The 24,839-nt window shown below is 31.1% G+C and overlaps 2 protein-coding genes across 6 annotated transcripts in view; one reads left to right on the forward strand and one right to left on the reverse strand.

Annotated features, from left to right (window-relative positions):
• Positions 1-308: 308 nt before the first annotated feature.
• rhea (Talin_middle and talin-RS domain-containing protein rhea) lies at positions 309-23,992 on the forward strand. Of its 4 annotated transcripts, none has more exons than XM_015331442.2 (15): positions 316-601; positions 6,023-6,172; positions 7,288-7,457; positions 7,706-8,107; positions 8,252-8,522; positions 8,613-9,116; positions 9,433-9,530; positions 10,141-10,229; positions 11,079-11,537; positions 11,701-11,736; positions 11,884-13,697; positions 13,903-15,805; positions 15,881-16,627; positions 19,336-19,974; positions 20,171-23,992. In XM_015331442.2, exons 3-15 carry the CDS (start codon positions 7,319-7,321, stop codon positions 20,849-20,851), a joined length of 7,782 nt encoding a protein of 2,593 aa, XP_015186928.1. In that variant the 5' UTR covers positions 316-601; positions 6,023-6,172; positions 7,288-7,318; the 3' UTR covers positions 20,852-23,992. The 4 variants fall into 4 exon arrangements, with proteins under 4 accessions (XP_089029387.1, XP_015186928.1, XP_015186933.1 ...); XM_015331447.2 differs by lacking the exon at positions 10,141-10,229 and adding an exon at positions 10,627-10,649; XM_089173261.1 differs by lacking the exons at positions 19,336-19,974; positions 20,171-23,992 and adding an exon at positions 17,842-18,207 and having other exon boundaries at positions 309-601.
• The window catches only part of SpdS (Spermidine Synthase), a 45,436-nt gene continuing 42,275 nt past the window's right edge, over positions 21,679-24,839 (reverse strand). For both annotated transcript variants that reach the window (XM_015331449.2, XM_015331448.2), the window contains exon 6: positions 21,679-24,787. In XM_015331449.2, coding sequence (XP_015186935.1) covers positions 24,638-24,787 — 150 coding nt within the window. In that variant the 3' untranslated portion in view covers positions 21,679-24,637. The remainder of the gene's footprint in view (positions 24,788-24,839) is intronic.

The following is a 24,839-nucleotide window of genomic DNA, read 5'->3' on the forward strand; positions in this document are numbered from 1 at the left end:
AATACCCATTGATCTTTTTCTTTTTCTTTTTACAAATCAACGATCAATTTGACTAAAACTATGAGTAAGAAAATACTTATAAAAATAAAAAAGAATATAATAAAGGTTTAAGCACGAACTCACGTTCGTTTACCAATGCAAAACAATATCGTAATATACATACAATTTTTCTTTGAATAATGAATGAGTCAGAAGAATGACGCATTGACAGTAATTTCGATGCATTACCTTAGTAAATTAAAAAATAATCTAAACTTAAACATTTTTCATTGCAAATTACTTTACAGAATATTTCAAACGTCCATTGTAAGCTTACCAAAATCGTTAAGATAGAAATTTAAAAAAAAAATAAATCAAATGCTACTATGAAAGTAAGTAGGGTGCCAAAGATACCACCAAAAACACAATGCTAGTGCCGTTCCTGATGCCAGAAGGCCAGGAACGATCGAAACCGGAACGGCGGAGTCGCAAGTGTTGTCGTCGGACTTGTCTGTCGTGGTTCAGAGTTGGCGAGTTAAATATCTGCAAAGAAAATAAGGAAAAAAAAGATAGAAAAAAATATAGAGGACCATTTCGTGTTTTGTGGATCTAGTTTTAAACAGTGAGTAACAGTTAACTTCAATTAGTTCGTTCGATCTCTCGCGAATTTGAAATCGAATTTATTCGAATTATTCGTTCGATTCGGTTCGTTTTCAACTGGATAGAGAAACTTCAACGAATGGGCGTACTACTACTACTACTACTACTACTTCTACCTTTTTCGAGAATTTATTCTTCGTGGTGCTTTCGAATTACCGAAAAACAAATATTTTTCATTTATTGCAATGACAAAATTATATTTTATTTTGATTTGTACAATTGTAATTTTCTAGTAAAATTATTCTTGTAAATTTTAATTATTAATCTCGTTTATTTGGAACGAGTTAACCTCAAAATTATGGAACATACATAACTGTATGAGAGAGCAGAGGGACACCCAACGGGTGTTTCCCGAAATAGACATGATTCACAACAGTACCGTGGTAAATTGACAGCTCTTTTTCTTTTTATTCATCTTAATTTGATTTTTATTATTATTATTATTCTTTTTATTCTTCTTAATCTCTCTGAATCGTGAGTCTTATTACTTATTTTCATGGATCACATCATCAAATATTTACTTAAAAAAACATTTAATTTTTTTCAACCCTATCATTTTTTTCGTGATTTTATAATGAATGACAGTGAATGCTTGTGTGAGAAGGATTGATTGTGAAAAATTGTGTGTGATTTATTGTGCTTCTGTGTTAGTTATCTTTTTGTTGATATAAGTTTTTATATTTTATGAGTGAATGTATATTGGATATAGCAAATATAGGAAGATAAGACTTCAATTAACAGTTCTTCATTCTGAGTATGTATTTTAATTTTTTTTTTCAGAATTATTACACATTTTTCTTATTGAGAACTTTTGTTTCTTCTATTTTTTAGAATTATTAAACATGATTTAAGTAGTTCAAAGTGTGTACTACTTACAGACGATCCAAATCAACTATTATTTGATATGATAAACAAATATTATTATACTTATGATAAAGATATATTTCTAGAAAAGAGTACAAGAAAAATCAAATAATAAGAAATGTATCTAAACGATAAGACAGAATGCTTTTACAAAGAAATTTCTTATAATATTATAAATAATAATAATTATTTCAATTTATCTTACATTGTTCTATTTATTGAAATCATTTTATTTAGTAGAAAATTATACTTAATTAATATTATATTAATATTATATATATTATTATTATAATAATATTATTATTATTATATAATATTATATTATATATTAATTATTAATATTATATTAATATAGATATTATATAATAATATATATAATATATCTATATATATTAAAAGATAAACACAGATAAAGAATTCAAAATATTAAATCATACACAATGATAAAAACAACAACAATTTTCTATTTACATACCCACATTAGTCTCTCCTTCGTTTAAATACTTTCACACACAAACACACATATATATCTATATATCAACCATTCTGAAGTCTTCTTCTTTCAACCACGTTTTCCAAACTTCCTGAAATGACGAAGAGATAAAAGAAGGTGACAAAACAGTATTGCGTCAATTCGTATAGTTTCGTGCAGACGGAAAGTCAAGTTCCGGTGTAAGTCTTATAAATAGAAGCTTCAGTGTAGTCTTTCTAACACATACATGCAACATATGTATTTACGTATAACACATAAGTATATAACACACATATATCATACATAAAAATGTCTGAAACAGAAAATGGTAATAAGAGAATTCATGCACGTGAATGCAATAGTTCTACATTCTATTAAATATACGTAATACACATACACATATAAGTAGGAACACGTAATTAGATCTTTACAGATGCACGAGTATACATTTACATTTACATATATATACTTTTGAATGTATACGTAAGATTTCCACGAAAATTATAACGTAAGATTCAAAGAAGAGTTTAGCTGTGGTCATCTTGTTAGTTTCAGAACTCATTGCCAACGATGATGCATAATTATGCCGATTTGATATCTCATCTTTAGAAAAGATATTTATTCTCAAGACACGTTTCGTTTACATTCCGAGGACAGGATAGAAACTAACGCCGACAATGAGTTGTCTTTAGAGATCCATTTTTTTTTTTAAACATCGTTGTTAATTTGCATATTTATTATACCAATTGTCTGAACACATTTTCGTGTGTGTTTCGTTATTCTAATATGTCAATAAGTAATTTTGAAATTTGTTGTATTCTTTAATATTTTATTATATTAATTTGATTAACAAATCATTCAATTAATAAGTTAATAAGTCATTTTGAAATTTGTAGTATTCTATAATATTTTATTATATTAATTTAATTAACACATAACCCTAGTAGCACAAAATATTGAATACCTGTGTATTTAATATTAAAATTTAAAATTAATAATTAAATTAATAGTAAAATAAGTAAATTAATATTAAAAAAAAAAACATTAAATCTCTTTTTAATATTAAATACACACATGTATTCAATATTTTGTGCTACTAGGGAATATTCAATGAAAATTATTGTTATGTAATATCTGTTAGTTTAAATTTAAAATATTGAAAATCCTAATGTCGTTTATTGGTTACAAATATTTATTCTCAACCCCTTATTTAGAATCAGTTAGTTAAATCAGTTCAGTATAGTCAGTTATTTATACCATTCTTTATTTATTACGATCATCTGTATACATTCGATCTTTGCCCCTAGTATTTGATAAAGAAAATACTCTAGACTTGAAATACTTTATCGGTTTTATTAATGAAGAAAGATTGAAACAAGTAGGACATTTATTAACTGTTATATTGAATCTCTTCTTTTAAACGAATTCTTTTTATTAAACGAATGAGCAAAAAAAGTTGAATAAAAATATTACTATGACAATTTCATTGAAAGAAATCGTAATTTTGCCATTGATAATTACAGTAGTAAAATCCGATAATGAATGAATCAAAATGAATGAATTATATCATAAAAAAGTTACTTAATATTTTAGTGCAATTAAACGAGAGAGTATCGTTTATAATTTTATGACACTTGAACATTTATTCGTACCTTTCAATTAGTTATGAAAAGTTAGAAAGATAAAACAGTAAAAAAAAAAAAAAAAACATAAAATTCAATGAAATTTAAATACGCTAATAAAGTTTTATTTCAATAAACAAATACTTAACAAGAGAACTAACTTAAAAATTTAAACTTAACTTAAAAAAAAAAAACAAATGGTATTATTCTAAACGTTATTTCTTTTCTTTCATTATAGAAAATAAAAGAAAAGTTAGAAGGAATTTTGTCATAATTAACTATCTATTTCTCTGTGTTGAAAAAGACACCATTTTTCATGATTTACACAGGCAGAATAGCAATCGGTAGTATATGCGTGATGAGGATACATCCATCATCATACTCATTCAACGAAAGTATGCATGCATGCATGCATGCATGCTGCTGCTGCTGTTCCACGAGCATGCTCGTCGCCTCCACTTAAGAGGTTAAAACCATATACGCTTTTAAAGAGTATACTGTTCTGTTCTCCTCTCTGGTAAATATCGAGTGTCCGCAAGGCAGATATACGTATTTACGTTGAAAATACAGGCTGTTAAAGCTACTGTAAAACGAAGTATATAATAAGTTGAATCAAGAGTCTATACTTTTTTTCAAATTAATATTTCACTTGCATGCTAAATCTGACAAAAATTGCAATATCTCAAACAACAGAATAAACCAACGAACTTTGGGTTTAGTCTATTTATTAGTATATTTAGTATATTATGTTCATTATTTTTTTTTCTGTTTCAGTTAGAAAATTAATATTTCACTTCCATACTAAATCTGACAAATATTGCAGTATCTTAAACAACACAATAAACTCTCACGAACTTTTGGTTCACCCTAATGTTTAATTATTTTTTCTTTATTTTTTTCTATTTCAGTTAGAAAATTAATATTTATAATAATATTATAAATATAATATTATAATATTATAATTAATTATATATTATATAATATTAAGTTAGAGAAAATTAATATTTCACTTCCATACTAAATCTGACAAATATTGCAGTATCCTAAACAACACAATAAACTCTCATGAACTTTTGGTTCACCCTAATGTTTAATTATTTTTCTTCTGTTTTTTTTTTTCTGTTAGTTGCAATCATTTCTTGCATTCATGCAATATTGCGTTATGCTAGAGGAAACAAAAAAATATGATTGAGAATTCACATGCAATTTCATACTAGCGAATAAAATGTGACCATATACTCCACCCAGGATCATTTATCTTCTATTCTTTTTTTTTTTTTTTTTTTTTTTTTTTTAATGGTAACTCAAAAAAATAAATATGCCTTGTTATGGTTATTTGAATCAGCCTGTAGACGAGCCTGCATTTTATCTTTCTCTCTCACGAAAATTAACTATGAACAAGCTTCTGCTTTCAGTCCGCATGTTTATATATTTAGGTATATACGACTTGAAAAAAAAAAAACTCTCTCTGCGTTTCACGAAAAAACAAACATGGTGGTTGCGTAAACACGGAGACTTTTATTTTTTTTTATTTTTTGTTCCCCACCTCAAATTAAAATTACGCGAAAAAATGTCGTCTCATTCGTTTTTTGCTTTTTAACAGCGCGTAATTACAATCCATCGTATTTGTCTTTTAAGGTTTATTTTTTTTTTTAATATGGTGATTTTAATAATTTTGGATGAAAGTTTGAAAAGAGTTTCTTTTTTTTTTTTATTTATTTAGGTCGTCTTCAATGAAGCGTCGGAAAATGGCGCCAAGTCGTCGCGACGCCATTATCGGCGCCCGTATATTGTCGATAGCTTCGTTTATATACTATGTATATATTATATACTTTCAAACGTCCTTGGTTTTCCTCGTTTATTCTCTTTTCTTCAAGATCATTCACTTTATTATCTGCTATTTAAGAGTACAATGCTTTTATACGAAAATAAAACACATTTCTCGAACGAAGAAAATAAGAAATTGTCTGAAAAATTTTCAATTATTCATTTTACATCTTACGTAGTATGATAATTTTTATATTTATTTTATGCAAAATTTCATGCTGCATCAAAATTCAGGAGAAATAAACTAGACATTCTATTTAAAAAAACAAAACTTACTTTGACGTTGAAATCTCGTTAAAAAAAGTATCTTCAAACAAAAGTTTCATTTACCATTATATTTGAGTGGTAAATGTAATTTAATTAACAAATTAAATAACATTTGTAATGATTTTATTAATGAATTTAATGTAATTTAATTTACAAATTAAAAATTTCAAAAGTTAATTTATTAAACTAAATAATTTCATTATTCAGAAAATATTTTGTCATACGATGTATATTTTTCTTCTTCAGATTTTCCATTCAATTATTTTCATAATCAAAATTATCAAACACAAATATATATTTTAAATATTTTTTTTTTTTTATAATTTAATAGATTCCATTGATAGTGGTCCAATTGTGGTATCATAATCGAAGAATCGACAACATTTTCTGTACAATAAACGAATAACGAAAAAAAGTAGCCAACTAATTACGTGTCAAAGAAACAACAACAAAGTTGCAAAAAGGAAGAAGGAAAAAAGAAGTGAGTTATTTTGTTTATTTTCATTTTGTGTGTGTGTGTGTGTTTTTTGTTTCTTTTTCTAAATATCGCTTGCGGCATTTTTAGAACACACACACACACAGACAATTTTAACTTGCTATCTCGTTTAAATAACACCTAAAATATGATGCACGTCCGCTCCCTTTCCTGTTATTCCCAGTTCTGTTAGTTCGTTCACATGCAAAACCAAACGTAGCGTGAAAGTGTTTATTACCCACCACACTACGTCACACGTCTATTTCATATGCGTGCCTTTATTTACTCCCTCTCTCTCTCTCTCTCTCTTTGTGTCTCTCATTCTACTACTTTTAATTGTAAAACATGTTGCGTGGTTTACGTGACGTAAAGATCATTAAACTTTGAATATTTTGACTGTGATCGGTTGACTAGTGTCACCAATTTAACAAGAACACAAAATTGACACTGTGCAACATGTTGAACATTTACATAATAATCATATTATAATGTAACTTTACTTTTTTAGATATGTTTTTAGTTGTTTTAATTATTTAAATAATTAACCTTTTGAGTGCTATGGACAAATATATGCGTTTGATAAAAATTACTAGCGTTATTGTTCGACGCATATACTTATTGTTTAATATTAATGTAAAATAATGTTACATTTATATTCATTAAATTATATTATATTCAGAAATACAAATGTTAATTATTAAATATAATTTATTGTTAGAGAATTTGGTTGATAATAAATTATTTCGTTTCTACAAAACATTTTAGGTAAAAGTATTCACCACTCAAAGGGTTAATATTAACAATTGCATGATTTAGTGGCTGATGTTGTTACTTGGTTTACTTATTTAATGATATTAATAATAACAATTAATTAACAATTTATTTTTTATTTAGTTGTTGAGTTTGTTTAAATAGGAAATATGTAAACTTAAGATTTAGAATGCATAAAATAAATGAATTGAATGTAACTGTTGAATTTATAATCTTCTTCTTCAATGTTATCGTTCTCTCTTACTTATTTATTAATGGTTATTAAATTCAATCGTTTAAATCAGATCATTGATTATAACGCGCGTTTACTTGAATGATAAAATAACTAGAATAAATTTCATTTTGAATAGAGAAAAATCGTCCTTGTTGCGAGCATTCGCAATGGCCACTTTATCTTTACGCATCTCCATTCCGGAGAAAAATGCAACTAAGATGATGCAATTCGATCCAAGTACTTCGGTTTACGATGCGTGCCGTATAATAAGAGAAAAATTAGCAGAAGCCAGTAACATGGGACAACGTAAGTTTAAATTTATTATTTAATTAATTAGTCTGAACATTAAAGTGGTAGCAAAAGTTTGTGCAGTTGTATTTTTGTTTATTAAATTTTACAAAAATACAATTCATTGTATCTGCAGTTTTGAAATAAAATTTCAACAGGTTCAAACGCACGAACTTTTGATTTACCCTAATAAGATAATTAATAATCCTTTAATAATAATAAAACAAAACAAAAATTAAAACGATAATAATTTCATTTGTGTTTAGCCAAAGATTATGGTCTTTTCTTTGCCGATGAAGATGTAAAAAAAGGTGTATGGTTAGAACCAGGAAGAAATCTCGATTATTATATCTTAAGAAACGGTGATCTTTTGGAATATCGTCGTAAATTACGGACCCTCAGAGTACGAATGTTGGATGGAACGTTGAAAACATTATTAGTTGATGACAGTCAACCAGTCGCTAATTTAATGGTTGTTATTTGCACAAAAATTGGTATTACGAACCACGACGAGTATTCACTTGTACGCGAATTGGTAGACGAAGAAACGGAAAATCAAAAACCCGGTAACTTTGGTACACTGACGTTGAAAAGGAGAAAGGAGGACAAAGGTGAGAGAGATGCCAAGATGGATCAATTGAGGAAGAAACTTAAAACTGACGATGAAGGTAAATTCAAATATCAAAAAACAAATAATCAAATCTACAAAACTACAATGTGTCACATATTTGTTTTAAATTTATTTTAATTAAATGAAAGAAAATTTGTTCTTTATTTCATTCCCTGTTGTTATTGTTGTTAATGTTTTATAGTTAATTGGATTGATCCAAGTAAAACACTTCGCGAACAAGGTATTGACGAATCGGAAACTGTATTATTGAGAAGAAAATTTTTCTTCTCCGATCAAAACATCGACAGTCGCGATCCATTGCAATTGTCACTTTTATACGTACAAGCTAGAGATGCAATTTTAGACGGTACTCATCCTGTTACGCAAGAAAAGGCATGCATATTCGCAGGAATACAATGCCAAATACAATTCGGTGATCACAAGGAAGATAAACACAAACCAGGTTTCTTGGAGTAAGTTTTTTTTGTAACATTTTTCTTTAAAATAATTCAATCCATTCTATAAAATTATTATTACAAATGTTATTAATTATTTTGTTGTAGTTTAAAAGAATTTTTACCGACATCATACGTCAAGGTTAAAGGTATTGAAAAGAAGGTATTTACCGAGCACAAAAAGCACGTTGGTTTGTCAGAACTTGATGCCAAAGTTTTATATACGAAAACTGCCAGATCATTGAGTACTTATGGTGTTACGTTTTTCTTGGTAAAAGAAAAGATGAAGGGTAAAAATAAACTCGTACCACGTTTGCTCGGTGTTACGAAAGATTCAGTATTACGATTGGACGAAAAAACGAAAGAAATTTTAAAAACATGGCCATTGACTACCGTCCGACGTTGGGGTGCTTCACCTAACACGTTCACCCTTGATTTTGGGGATTATTCTGATCAATATTACAGCGTACAAACTACAGAAGCTGAACAAATATTACAACTTATCGCTGGTTACATCGATATTATATTGAAGAAACAAAAGGGCAAAGACCATTTTGGTATCGAAGGAGATGAAGGATCAACTATGGTTGAAGACAGCGTATCACCACTGAAGTAAGTTTGAAACGTGTTAATTAACTTTTCTTACGAAGAACTATCATAATTGATATTAAACAATAAAATTAGTAAGTTTGATATGTCATAATTGATTAGAGAGATAGTTGAGATCGTACTTCAGAATAATCTTTCATGAGTGTAACACTTGAGTTATCTCTGTGTGTAATAAAATGGAACAATTTTTGAGAAAACAAAAATACGAACATGACAAGTGGCTTACTTCTAATGCCATGAAAAAGTAGGAAACTTGACAGAACAAAAGTCAGATATTATTTGTTGATTAATATTATTATTTATTTATTTATTTATTTAGAGCAACAATAATGCAACACGAGACTAGCAACGTTGGAAAAGGAAACGTTGAAGCTGTTTCGGTAGCAATTCCTGCAGTTATAAGAGCCGGTGGAGATGGTAAGTTAAATAAACAAATATTTTATATTATTAAAAATTTTAAACAATACAAATCGATGTCCCATAGTTAGATAAATTAGCGTCATATTAAATAACATGATTACATGTATTTCCCAGCTATTACGTTTAATTATTTTAATTTATTTATTTTCTTCTATTTTATTATACAAAAATATTTCAATCAAAAACGAAGAATTCATGCACGTTCGAATTCTTAATTTAATTCCTATATATATATATACATATTTTATTTATTATATAATTTTGTACATATAGCATATACAAGCTTTTATTGTATATATAGTTGTTGGCTATAATTTTTAGGCCAGAAAAAAGCTAGCTTTTGTAAATGGCTTCATAAGTAATTTATCTCAGTAGTTTTCAACAAATTTACTTTTATTTTATTTCTTTTTTCCTTCTTTTTATTTTTTATTTTTTTTTATTAACTCAAGGATATGTGAGTTGTATAATATTACGGTAGTGTAAAAATAAAAAAATAAAAAAATAAAAAAACACAACAACCAACAAAAGAATCCTGACAAATTGTTCATTGTACATATGGGACAAACAAAAATGATCATAGATTAGACTGCATGAACAAAATTTATAGGGGCTCGACCATATGGGACTGGTCACATGGGTGGAGCTCAATATACAACCGTCAGCGGACAAGTCAACATCGCACATGCACCACCAATGGTAAGATTGTTAGAAAGAAATTCGAAAAAGCTTTTTTTTTTTTTTTGAAAAAAAAAAAAGAAAAAAAGAGCTTAGCCTATAATTCAATGGTTGATTTGATTTGTTTTTTTTTTTTTTTTTTAAATCCAATCATAAACCATCGGTTCTAATTTTGATTATAATCGTTGTTGATGGTTCGCGCGTTAGCAGAGCAGCTACTCTGTGTTTTTAAAATGACATCATAACTTAGGTGAAGCATCATACGTACCCATGGATTATACAGGAAGTACCAATTGATTATGATAATCAGTAATAAAAAGATTTCATTCGAAAACAAAATTAATAAACAAAACAAAAATATAGAAACATTTGAAATGTCAAAGAAACTAATTGAAAATTAAATTTATTTTCATGCTAGACGCCTTCTATTGCGGACACAGAGTAGGTACACGACGATGCTCCCCCTCCACCTCTCATTTTTAGTTTTGCGCAAATTTTTCTATTAAGTTACTTTCATCTCAGAATATATATATATATATTATCACCATTTAACAATTTATTTCTTACTTCGCTTGGTATTCAATGAAAATCACGATAGAATTTTTGTTCTTTCTATTCACGTTACGATTTATTTATTTATTTATTTATCGTGCATGCATCCGATTATTCTTATTACGCACTTTGTTGCAATTTGTTGTTTGATTCACACATACACAAAAAAAATTCTAACGGGGTAACTTTGTATCGCGTAATATACGAACGCTTGTTATTATAAAATGTATAAACGGAATATGAAAAGAAAAAAATTCTTGCGAGATATATAATAAATATTTTTATAATAAAACAAAAAAATTAAATAAAAAAACACAGGTACAGCAAACAAAAGTTACATCCGTCCTGTCGGAACCACAACGTGCCTTACTTTCAACAATAACCGCTGGTCACGAGGTGATCAATATCGCAGAAACGGAATTATCTTCTAAAGCACAATTACCGGAACTCGGTACAGATCCAGCATCCCTAAAATGGATCGAACAAACCATAGATACGCACAAACAAAACGTAGGATCACAGATAGCAGCAATGAATGCTGCTACGGCACAAGTTGTTACGTTGACCTCGGGCCCAGCTGATGACGTTGATCACACTGCAGTTGGTGCAGCTATAACAACTATAGCAACGAATCTACCTGAAATGACGAAAGGTGTAAGAATGATAGCTGCATTGATGGATGACGAATCGTCCGGAGAAAGATTACTCGATGCTGCGAGAAAATTATGTTCCGCGTTCTCTGATCTACTCAAGGCAACAGAACCGGAAACTAAAGAGGTAAGTTTAGTTGTTTTTTTCTTTAGAATGATATTTGAATATCAATAAGTATAGCAATAATAGAAAATCAATGTAAATACTGTGCCATTTGATTTAATGATGATGATAATGTCAGTATTTGTCCTTTCGATACAAAAATGAAATATTATTCTGTTACCTGCAGCCTTTCTACATAACTTCTACTCTTTATGGACAATACGTAAGCAATCAAATTCGCGATTAATCATATTTAGTTTATCGAGAAATTTATTTCAAACATTAATATTGTTTTACGTCATTGTGTCATCTGTAGCAACGTGTCTTGACAAATGATTTTTGACAAATTTTTCTTGACTTTAATTTTCAGCCAAGACAGAACTTGTTGAACGCTGCATCTCGAGTTGGGGAGGCTTCTCATCAAGTATTGACGACCATCGGCGAGGAAAACGATTCAAATCGCGAATTACAAGATATGTTGTTGGCATTGGCTAAAGCTGTAGCTAACACTACTGCAGCATTGGTATTAAAAGCTAAAAACATCGCGGCTACTTGCGAGGATTCAGCTACTCAAAACAAAGTCATATCGGCTGCTACTCAATGTGCATTGGCTACCTCACAATTGGTAGCTTGTGCGAAAGTAGTTGCACCAACTTTACACTCGCCCGCTTGTCAAACGCAATTGATGAATGCTGTTAGAGAAGTAACGAAAGCTGTCGAAGGTTTGGTCGAAGTCTGCAACGAAACCTGCAACGATGAAAACTTGTTGAAAGAATTGAGTACAGCGGCAAGCGAAGTCAGTAGAACGTTGAACGATCTTTTGAATCATATTAAAACGGCAACTAGAGGAGAACGTGCCAAGGAAACCGTTCAAGAAGGTGCTGTTGAAACGATTCTCGTAGCAACTGATAAATTATTTGCTAGCACTGGTGATGCCGGTGAAATGGTCAGACAGGCTAGAGTTGTTGGCCAAGCTACAGCACAATTGATTCAAAGTATCAAAGGTGAAGCTGAAAGACAATCCGATCCAGAACAACAGCGACGTCTTTTAGCAGCAGCCAAAATTTTAGCCGACGCTACTGCAAAAATGGTTGAAGCTGCTAGACAATGTACAAGCAGTCCACACGATGCTAAAATGCAAGATCAACTTAGACAAGCTGCCGAAGAATTGAGAACGGCTACTACGGTAGCGGCAACTCCTGCATTGCGTAGAAAATTAATCGTACGTTTGGAAGGTTGCGCTAAACAAGCGGCATCAACTGCAACACAATGCATCGCTGCTGCTTCCGGTGCTGTACATCACAATACGAATCACGCGAGTCAAGAAGAATTGAACGTCGAGTGTAGATCTATGGCACAACATATACCACATTTAGTTGCTGGAGTAAAAGGTACTCAAGCTCAACCTGATAATCCTACCGCACAATTAAATCTCATTAATGCCGCGGAACAATTTTTACAACCGGGCAGTGCCGTAATTAAAGCTGCCAGAGCTGTCTTACCTACTGTCAACGATCAAGCATCGGCTATGCAATTGAATCATACATCTCAACAATTTGGTTCCTCCTTGGCTGACTTGAGATCAGCTGTTACACGAGCCAGGGAAGCTTGCGGTGGATTAGAATTAGATGCTGCTGAAGAATTAATAAATAGTTTGAAGGATGAATTAAAAGAATTTTATCAAGCCGTAGAAGCTGCTTCCTTGAGACCATTACCGGAAGAAACTACGGAATCCACGGCATTGCGACTTGGTTCGACTTCCAAGAATGTCGGCTATGCTATGGCTCAACTTTTATCAGCTGCAAAACAAGGAAACGAAAATTATACTGGAAGTGCTGCTAGAGAAACAGCCTCGGCATTAAAAGATCTTACGTATGCCGTTCGTGGTGTTGCTGCAACGTCCAATCAACCAGAAACACAAAAGAAAGTATTAATGACTGCGGACGATGTCATTTTCCGATCACTGCATCTCGTCCAAGAAGCCAGACGAGCATTGAAAAATCCAGATAATCCAGAAAATAAAGCCAATTTAGCTGCTGTTGCCAAAGAGGTGTCACACTCTTTGAACAAATGCGTTTCTTGTCTACCCGGTCAGAGAGACGTAGACGATGCAATTCGTACGATAGATGACATGAGTCAAGTTCTCAATATGAATGAGTTCCCGCACACTGATAAGAATTATGGGTAAGTTTTTATCGGAATGTTTTTTTTTTAAATGGTCTTACGTTTACTGATAACACTTATTGTCCTCATTTTACTTATTATCTACCTTTGAATATCTCACTAATGGTACAACTACATTTAAAAGTTTTATCTACACTGAATTTGCAACGGGAATATTAATGTAATTATTTTTGTCATCTTTTTGTTTTCTTTTTTTTTTTTACAGACAATTGCAAAGTGATCTTAACAATGCAGCTGCCAACTTGAACGATGCCTCTTCGGACGTCGTCTCTTCGGTTCGTTCACCGGTACAATTGGCAAGTTCTTCCAAACAATTTTCTAATGCCTTTGGAGATCTATTAGGTGTTGGTATGGAAATGGCAAGTCAAACCACTGTAGAAACTAGAAGCCAAATGGTGGTTTCATTGAAAAACGTTAGCATGACATCAAGCAAACTTCTGACAACAGCTAAATCAGTAGCCGCCGATCCTAGTGCACCAAATGCAAAGAACCAACTTTCTGCTGCTGCTCGAGCGGTAACTGATTCTATTAATTATTTAGTTGATGTGTGCACTTCAGCAGCACCAGGACAAAATGAATGCGATAGCGCTATCAGAAATATTCAATCGATGGCATCACTTTTGGATAATCCTAGTGAGCCTATTTCCGATGCGTCTTATTTCGAATGTTTGGAAATCGTCATGGAAAAGAGTAAGAGTCTTGGGGACGGTATGACAGGTATCGCAAATCATGCTAAGAAATCGGAACACGAACAGTTTTCCGTAGCTGTTAGAGGAGTCTCATCATCGATTTGTGGATTGATCGAAGCTGCTGCTCAAGCGGCTTATCTAGTTGGAGTTAGCGATCCAACATCGGTCGCTGGTAAACCTGGTTTAGTTGATCAAGCACAATTTCTCAGGGCTGCTCAAGCCATTCATACCGGTTGTCAGAGTCTCGGTAATCCAACGAGTAGTCAACAACAAGTCGTATCAGCTACTACGATGATAGCAAAACATACCAGTGCACTGTGCAATGCTTGTCGTCAAGCTTCCAGTAAAACCAGCAATCCAGTTGCCAAACGTCACTTCGTACAATCCGCAAAAGATGTAGCTAACGCCACTGCTTCATTGGTTAACGAAATAAAAGCTCTCGATCGTAATTATTCCGAGATAAATCGTGAAAAATGTGCGGAAGCTGTTAAACCACTTTTGGAAGCTATCGACAATCTTTGCACGTTCGCGAGTTCACCGGAATTCGCTAGTCAACCAGCTAAAATATCGATTGCCGCTAGAGCAGCACAAGAACCTATTACGAGTGCTGGAAAAGCTATTATCGAAGGCTCCTGCGCAATGGTACAAGTTGCGAAAAGTTTGGCCATATCACCGAAAGATCCTCCAACTTGGCAATTATTGGCCAACAACAGTAAGAACGTGAGCGATTCGATCAAGTCATTAGTCGCATCCATACGTGACAAAGCACCGGGTCAAAAGGAATGCGAGGCAGCGATAGAAAAACTTTCGGCAAGAATACGCGAATTAGATACCGCTTCTTTGAGCGCTGTTTCCCAAGCTTTAATGCCAAGACGCGATAACACCGTGCAAGGTTTCACCGATCAAATGGAAAGTAGCGCGAGCGAATTACGTGAGAAATTGGAACCGTTGCGCAACGCTGCGAAATACGAAGCTGAAAATGTTGGACATTCCGTAAATCAAGTTGCATTGTATTGCGAGCCCTTGGTATCTTGTGCCATTGGGGCCGCATCAAATATGGTACATTCGAAACAACAAATGGTATTACTAGACCAGACCAAAACCGTAGCTGAATCGGCCTTACAATTGATATACGTTACCAAAGAATCTGGGGGAAATCCAAATGCAACTTCTCTTCACGCAGAAGTTGACGAAACTGTCGAATCTATGAAAGATGCATTACATGAGTTACAAAACACATTGGAAACTATTTCAACATCTAACGGAATTGTAACAGGATTGATCGATACTATCTCACGAGCTATGGTCAGACTGGAAGATCATAGAATGTCTACCATCGATACAGTCGATTCTTACGTTGATTATCAAACAAGAATGGTCGAGGCTGCCAAAGAAATTGCACGACTTGCCCAAGAAATGGTAAGATACTTTATCCTCGTAATATATCAGTAATCATACGAATACAATTCTAAATGTAATTTATTTTATTTACAGTCGACAAAATCAAGTACAGACGTAGCAAGATTGGGACCACTTGCCGTTGACATATCTCACAAATATACGCAACTAGCGCGTGATACTTCGGGTGCATCGGCTGCTGCATCAAATGCTGACGTTTCTACCAGATTAAGAACGGGTGTTCAAGAACTAGGACAGACCTGTATTGACATCGTACGTGCCGCAGGAACTTGTCAAATGTCTCTCGGTGATGTATACATCCAACGTGAAGTAGCCGAGCACAGCAAGATCGTTACGGAAAAAGTTTCTCAAGTGTTAGCTGCATTACAAGCTGGTTCACGTGGTACACAAGCATGCATCAATGCAGCTAGTACAGTATCCGGTATAATCGGTGACCTAGATACAACCATAATGTTTGCTACTGCCGGAACTTTACATGCTGAAAACGAAGGGGATACTTTTGCCGATCATCGTGAAAATATCTTGAAAACTGCAAAAGCTTTGGTGGAAGATACCAAAACATTGGTTGCTGGTGCAGCTTCTTCTCAAGAACAACTTGCCGTAGCAGCACAAAATTCAGTATCTACGATCGTTCAACTCGCAGAAGTTGTGAAATATGGTGCAGCGAGTCTTGGTAGTCAAAATCCTGAAGCTCAGGTGATGCTTATCAACGCGGTCAAAGATGTTGCATCTGCGTTAGGTGATCTGATACACGCGACCAAAGCTGCAAGTGGTAAACCCATCAACGATCCCAGCATGGCACATTTAAAGGACTCCGCTAAGGTAAGATGATAATCTGACAAAATTAAATTTATTCCATCTTCTTTATGTTTGTAACTCTATTATAATGATTTTGATCTAATGAAAGAGTACATAGTACGAAGACTAGCAAACTTAGATCGTTGTTTCTCGCTTTATTCGATGTTAACTTTATTTGGAGCTGCAGCTTTGTGTCAAGGAGGAGATACACGCATCCCCTTAATGTGGAATGTTATTTAACGATGTTCCAAAAGGAAGTAGTAGAAAGCATTGGAAACGTGACTAAAAACAATGTTTTCTTTTTTATTAAATAATATTTTAATTTATTAGGGTGTGATCCCAAAAGTTGATTCTTTCCTTTTTTATATTAATATTTCACTCGCATATGAAACTAATTTTATTGACTGTGTGTATGTTGATTTAACAATCTAATGATAGTAGTAAATGGGAAAATAACTGAACAAGCTGAAACTAGGAAAGAAACCAATCGTCATGTTTATCACTAATTGCATCCATCCACTTTTTTTTTGTTTTTTAACAGAATTAACGCACGAAATACATTACCAATGTCACCAGGACTAACTATGAACAAAGCTTCTTATTACAACGTTTTCTTAAACCTTTTTGGGGTGGACTTTAATTGACATCTTTTCTCTACACGTATTTATCTTTCATCATCTCTCTCATTTCTAACTAATTTATTATGATATTATTTTCATTGATCTTATATCACTAAAATTTATTCATATAACTTTCGAAAAAAACATTAAAAATAGAAAAAGTAGGGTATGTCGTCTCGACCAAAATTCGTAACGAACGCCATTAAAGTCCACCTTGAATCATCGTAAGCATAATCTTTGATGTGTGTGGCATCTTTACGAGAGAGTAGTGTTTTTGCTAGTATATATATATATATATAAACAAATATATATTTTTGTTAATTTTCAAAAACATATGAGATTTTTTTTGTCTTCACTTAAACAAACAAAAATTATTACAATCAACCTAATTTAAAAGCTTCTATTATTGTTCTCTACTTTTCTTTTCATTTATTTTTTTTCTATTTTTTTTTTTTTCTTAATAAAAAGGGACGAATATACAATGTCCCTTTTTTTAGTAATTCCGTGTTAGTTAACAATGTTATAATTATTTATCTGTGTCAAAATATTCTGAACATATATGGTGGACTTTGATAAAGACGTTTCATTGACGACTTTTGGTCTGGGCGATCTGGCTAGGTCTTAGAACAACAACTGCAGCAACAATTCATGCAACTGAGCGACCTAGGCGGCTCCGATTCTGATTGGTTCGTGTCCGACCAAGAAGAGGAACTTATTCGTCTGCTCTCCGTCTCCGAGAGCAACAATCAACCGGCTCAACCAACCTCTGATTTAATTTTACTCATGTAACGAACAGAAACAACCCCCGCCCCATTCGTAATCATTTTAATCAACAAATAATTTGATACAAGAAGATATAGAAAGAGAGAGAGAGAGAGAGAGAGAAAGAGAGATAATTGAACGATTAAAACTGAATTTGAGATATATGTTTAAAATAATATTGATAATAGGGACAGTTGAATAAAAATTGAAAAAAAAAAACAAGCTAAAGATAAGACTGACTGATTTATCTCTGCATTTAAAATTTGACGCACACACACACACACACACACACTGCTAATGCAGCATATTTTTTTCAAATTAAATTATTTCATGAATTATTGAACAAAATAAGAAAAATTGAACAAAGTACCTATAAAAGAAACTAGGATTGTGGTATCATGCGTTTTATTTATCTACGAAAAATATGATATAACACAACGTGTTATCATTTTAGAGATACCAAAAGAAAAAACCATAGACAAATTTGGAAATATTATCAACAATTTTTGTGTATATTCTATGTTGTGAGATAAATGCAATCAAATTGAAAATACTCTTAATACTCTTGTACCTGTTTTTATGTAATACACAAATCTTATCTTTCTGCAATCAACAATTGAAACTAAACGATTATAATGTAATATATACAACATGTGTGTGTTTGTATTTATTTATTTATTTTTAACGACCGTTTAAAATACACCAGATGAATCTTGATCAGTGTCACAACATTGGGGTACGTACATCGTAATAATCCTAAGCAGTGTGTAAGCTTCAAGCAATCTCACTGACGATTTTCTGTTTCTTTTTTTTTTTTTTTTTTTTTATTTAATCAGATCTTTCGCGAGCTGTTGTGTTGGCATCGATTAAAAACTAAAACAATACGATTACAAATGAAAAAGTATTACACAAAAGAGAAAGAGAGAGAGAGAGAGAAAGAAATACTTAAAAATAAACAATATAAAACAAATAAAAAAGAACATACAAATTAATAAACACACACACACACCAACCCAATCATCAATTCTCGACTGGTACTTCGAGCAAGAACTAACATCTATAAAAGCAAGCTAAATAATATACATTTCATTGGCAGCTAACAAAATCAAATCACATCATATGATACGCACACATGACTTATTATTATTATTTTTATTATTTCATCGCTCTGCTTTTAATTGATTCTGTTTTTTTTTTTTAAATATACCAGCTTAGCACAATAGTGGCAAGGACAAATTAACTCATCTAAATGAAATAATAACGTTCCCATCAAGATTTTACCAATCTCCCAATTGAAATGAATGAAATATCAGTATAACCTCACGTGTTACTTGTTTTTCAATTTCTTAGGTGATGGTGACGAATGTGACGTCATTGTTGAAAACTGTTAAGGCTGTTGAAGATGAACACACCAGAGGTACCCGTGCATTGGAATCAACGATCGAAGCTATTGCTCAAGAAATTCGTGCATTGAGTACTTCGGAGGGTCAAAGAAATAGCGTAACACCTGAGGAATTGGTACGTTGTACCAAAAGTATTACAATATCAACGGCAAAGGCAGTGTCCGCTGGTAACAGTTGTAAACAAGACGACATCATAGCTGCCGCAAATATGGGCAGGAAGTCGATAAGCGACATGCTGATGATTTGCAAGGGGGCCGCCTACAACTGTGCGGAAACGGCCGAGTTAAGGGACAGAACACTTCAAGCTGGTCATGACGTTGCTATGAACTACAGAGAACTCCTTCAGGCAATATTACAAATAGCATCTAGATCGGGAGATGCTAAACATACTTTACCACCGATCTCACGTAAAATTGCTCAAAGCGTCACGGAATTGGTGGCCGTTGCTGAGTTATTGAAAGGAAACGACTGGGTTGATCCTGACGATCCAACCGTAATCGCTGAGAACGAATTGTTGGGTGCTGCGGCCAGTATCGACGCTGCTGCCAAGAAGTTAGCCAGTCTTAGACCGAGAAGAAGTATCCAGGTAGATTTTATACAAATTTTATATAATTCTTTTATTATTATTATTATTATTATTGGAAACAACTGTGATCGGTAATTGATTCAATTTTAGAAATAATGTCAATTGTTAATTAATATCTTCTCTTGTAAACACAATTTCAAAATTGCACAACCATTTTTATATAATATCCTAAATTTGATGTATTATTGTTCTGTAGGAAGCCAGCGAAGACATGAATTTCGATGACATGATCTTAGAAGCGGCTAAATCAATAGCCGCAGCAACCTCGGCTTTGATAAAAGCAGCAAGCGCTGCCCAAAGAGAATTAATAGCAACCGGAAAAGTATCACGAACGCCATTAACCAGTTCGGACGATGGACAATGGTCGGAAGGATTAATTTCTGCAGCAAGGATGGTAGCTGCTGCTACACACAGTCTCGTTGAATCTGCTAATGCATTGGTACAAGGTGTCAGTTCAGAAGAAAAATTAATTTCAAGTGCTAAACAAGTTGCAAGTAGCACCGCACAACTTTTGGTTGCTTGCAAGGTCAAAGCTGATCCTGACAGCGATAGTACGAAACGTTTGCAAGCTGCTGGAAATGCGGTTAAACGGGCAACGGATAATTTAGTGCGTGCCGCGCAACAAGCTATCCAACAAGAAGAGGATAGATCATTGATACTAAATCGTAGAATGGTTGGTGGTATAGCACAAGAAATTAATGCAAGGTCAGAGGTTTTACGTATCGAACGTGAACTCGAGGAAGCTAGGGGTAGACTCACTGCCATCAGACAGGCTAAGTACAAAGGTTCTTCTCTCACGTATATTCAAGAACGAGAAATTTCATCATACGAAAAGTGTACTCGTACATTTGACAAAAATTATGTTGTGCAAATGTAACTTCTCTCTCTCTCAACGTATCACATCATTATTCTCTTCTTTTTTTTTTTTTTAACATTTGGTCTAAAAACAAACAAACATATTTGACCAATTTTTGTATACCTGAGATCATATGAGAAGTTATAATTATTATTAAACAAAATACATTATAAATTATCTTTTAATATCGCGAATTAACAAACTCTTATTGGTATCTTTAAAAAAAAAAAAAAAAAAAATGGGAGTTGTTGATTAAAACAGATTTATATTTATTCCCATTAATGTTCTTTTATTCCAAACAAACATCTTTTTATATTAGAGAACTCTTTTAATGAAACCTGTAACATTTTAATTAGAAATTAATTGCTCATTGCTTGTAGATATATATATATATATACATATTTTACATAGGCATTTATTTTTTCTTTTTTTTTTTTCAATTCATTAATAAAATACGTATTTTTACAGTACCAGAGACAAAAAATAAGTAATGCTATCAAATAAATATTATATAAGAGTGGTGTTTTCATTTTCATATATTTCTCATCTGCGTGTGTAACTTGGCTATGGAATCATTGCTCTGACAAATTAGTCAAATGCGTAGGCGAGTGTTTAACGAATAAGAAATGTTGTGTTGTGTGCGAGGGCGGACAAGGATAAAATGAATATAATGTGTATGTGTGCGTAATACATTTCCTTTCTATGAAATCTTTCACATTTCATTCTCTTTATGTATGCTAAAGAATTTGATTAACTTGATAAAATGATACTAAAATATGCAGTCTTGAATTTGTCGCATAACAAATTTCTTTTACAAAATAAAAATACCTCCTGTGGACGATGTATCATTTTTATTTTTTATTTTTTTTTTTTTTTTACATTGGAATAATAATCCAAATTGAGATTAGGAATGTATTTTTTTCATTTCGTCATTTGCATGAACGATTAAAGAAATGAAGAAATGTATATAGAATAATTATTTACGCATGATTTATTTCAATATAAGGACACCATATAAATTTGAAACTTCTTTAACTTTATTCAAAGTTAAATCCGCCATTTTTAGAGATAAATTAATGTGTATATATATATATATATAAAAAATAGTAAAAAAAGAAAAATGTATTTTTAACTAGCACGAGAGAATTGCATTTGAGATTTGTTTTGTTTTTGTTTGAAAAAAAAAAAAGAAAAAATGTGCTTGTTGGCGTAATTGTTTGCGTCTTTAGGTAGAATGATATCTATTAATTAAATATAACAAAGTGTCCTTAAATAAGAATTAACGCGTGCGCTTTCATTAAATTAGCCTTGTAAATGTAATTGCGAATCGTATTAGCAAATAACAAAATGTTGCTCATTAATTAAAATTAAGCTAAGACAAATAGATGATATATATATATATATTAGAAATGTTTTTTTATTAGGTGACCATTATTATAGTTTTTAGATTATTTTTTTTTTTGATTTTTTTAGTTTCCTTCTTTTAGCTTTATTTAGCTTACTTTCTTTTTTAATTTTAGCTTTATTATATTATCTTAAGATAAAATGAATTAACAAGAAACGCGACATATCAATTATTATTATTATATTGCATTCATTTCTTTAATTTTTATTATTATTTTTTTTTATCGAAACTTACGTCAATTCATGTTCAATGTTTGCACGTAAAACAATTTTCGTTAATTTTTCTATTATCTATAATTTTTTTCTTTTTTATTAATACCCAATTTTATGTTTTATTCACAGTGCTTGGCTCTTATCATTTATCAATTATTTCATATGTGTGTGTGTGTGTATGTACAGGGTGGTCCATGGATTATTTGTAATATTGTTCATTTTTATATTTTAGAAAATAAACCTGATTTTATATTAATAATGAAAAAAAAAAAACAAAATAATATTAACTGTTAACTTTGTCTAATTTATAAAAGTAATGATGAAATGTTTATCGAATTTAATTTTAATTACATGGATTACTCTATTTTCTCTCTTTTATGTGTGCCCATAATTATGAAAATGGTTCTAAGTCATGTATCTCTTGTTTCGAGATATTTACAGTTTTATATTTGTACACTGTATAAATTCTAAATAATATTGATATAACAAACATTATCTGACGATTCATATTTGACAATATCGTTTTCAAATTACATTGAATTTATTTAGTTTATAATAATGTAATGTGTAATAATTAATAAACTCATTTTTTATTAATTTTGACTTACATTAGACCACTTTTATAATTATGGGCACAACATATGTTTCTTTGCAACTTGTTTTTAATCTTTAAGTAAATATCTCTCGAATCATATGTAAGATAGATTAACATTAAAAAAATTCTTTGTAAGAAAGTTATAGAATTAGAATAATAATAATAATAATAATAATAATAATAATAGATGTATAATTTAATTATCAATTATATAGATCAATTAGATGATCGATTGATTAGTGCAATTAATTAGTTATTCATAAGTAATATTATTTGTGTTCATATAAGTTACAGGTTTTTTTAACTAGAGTAAACAATTTTGCAAATAGCATTGATCAGAAATGAAAAAAAAAAAAATGATGAAAATAATCAAACATGATTATGATGATTAATTCAACGTATTACTTTTAATTTTTTTCTTTTTTATTTATTTTGTATTTTTCCTCTCATTCAGAGATATAAAAAATGTGTTACTTCGGTTATCATAAAAAAAATAAGTTCAATGGGTTTGATAATTTTCGATAATTCTGACAAATATATCACTATGGTCTTTTTAGTATTTTTTTATTTCTTTTAAATATTTAAAAAAATTAACTCTTCCGAATGGTGGACAAGTGTCAATAACGATATACCAATTATCAATTAAGATCATCAAAGAGAAAGACACTCATCTATTCATCAATTAGTATTCTTATATACGTGGGAGAGTGCCATAATATATAATTGTAGGAATGATAATAAAAATTAATTAATAATAAATAAATAAAAAAAAACAAACAAACATATACGTATGTGTTTAAATAAAAGAACCGATAGATTTTATAATACTGCGATAATCTATTATTTTGTCAATCTAGATTATATACAGGATGTTTATACAGTATATTTATATATATATATATATAATTAGCATTTGTAATCAATGAGAATAAATTCTTTGCTGCATAGAATTTCAGATAATAAAATTAGCCTTATGTTGCATAGAGGAATTTGATTATGTTTTAAATGAAACTAAATTGGTATATTTTTTATTAATAACGGTATTACATAATGTAATAATGTAAAAACATTAAAAAAAAAAAACAAAGGAATTAATAACCAATTATTTTGCGTAAATAAGAAGAAATATAAATTTATGAGAATGCAACTGTTGCAAGATTTTAGGGGTGGGACTAAAAATGCCCCATCACCGTGCATTATGGTGTATCAAAAAGGTGGGACGACACTTTTAATCCCACCGTGACCCAAAGAGTTAAGGAAGGTTGAGTTTTGATGATAGAAATAAAAAAAACAACAACAAGACTTTTAAAAACATTTTTCAAACTGTTTTGTCAATTAAACGAAGAGACATTTAATTCATAGTTAACTTTTTTGTTTTGTTTTGTTTTTTTGTTTTTTTCTTTTTAAATTTCATTTATAAAATACGAAACTCGGTGATTTCGTTTGATGTGTGGTTTTTTGTTTCTCATACTGTTGTAATATTGCAATTATCGATAGTGTCAAATACAAATAGAAACATATCTTGAAGATTTTAAAATCAATAAAAAAAAAAACAAAACTGGTGAATAGAAAAAAAAAACAAATGATAATCTCGTTCACGTCGTCCTGTACGGTTTCAATGATTTTTCGACAAACCTTGGTAATACGAATGCCGATTTGTGTATTTCTGAATTGTAATACCTTAAATTCATTTCATCTAATTGTTCTTCCTCAAATATCCTCGTTGGTACTTTGAAATTCATTTCCTAATAAAAAAAAAAAACAAAAACAAACAGAAAACAATTATTAATTCTTCAT

Source organism: Polistes dominula, unplaced genomic scaffold (assembly GCF_049000335.1).
Source record: "Polistes dominula isolate Pdom_NZ unplaced genomic scaffold, Pdom_raw_medaka scaffold_35, whole genome shotgun sequence".
NCBI lineage: Eukaryota > Metazoa > Arthropoda > Insecta > Hymenoptera > Vespidae > Polistes > Polistes dominula.

Coding starts and splice junctions, on each gene's coding strand:
- rhea (XM_015331442.2), top strand. CDS start 7,319: ATGGCCACTTTATCTTTACGCATCTCCATTCCGGAGAAAAATGCAACT. Junction 9,531..10,140: donor TATAAGAGCCGGTGGAGATG/GTAAGTTAAATA, acceptor CAAAATTTATAG/GGGCTCGACCATATGGGACT. Junction 10,230..11,078: donor TCGCACATGCACCACCAATG/GTAAGATTGTTA, acceptor AAAAAAACACAG/GTACAGCAAACAAAAGTTAC.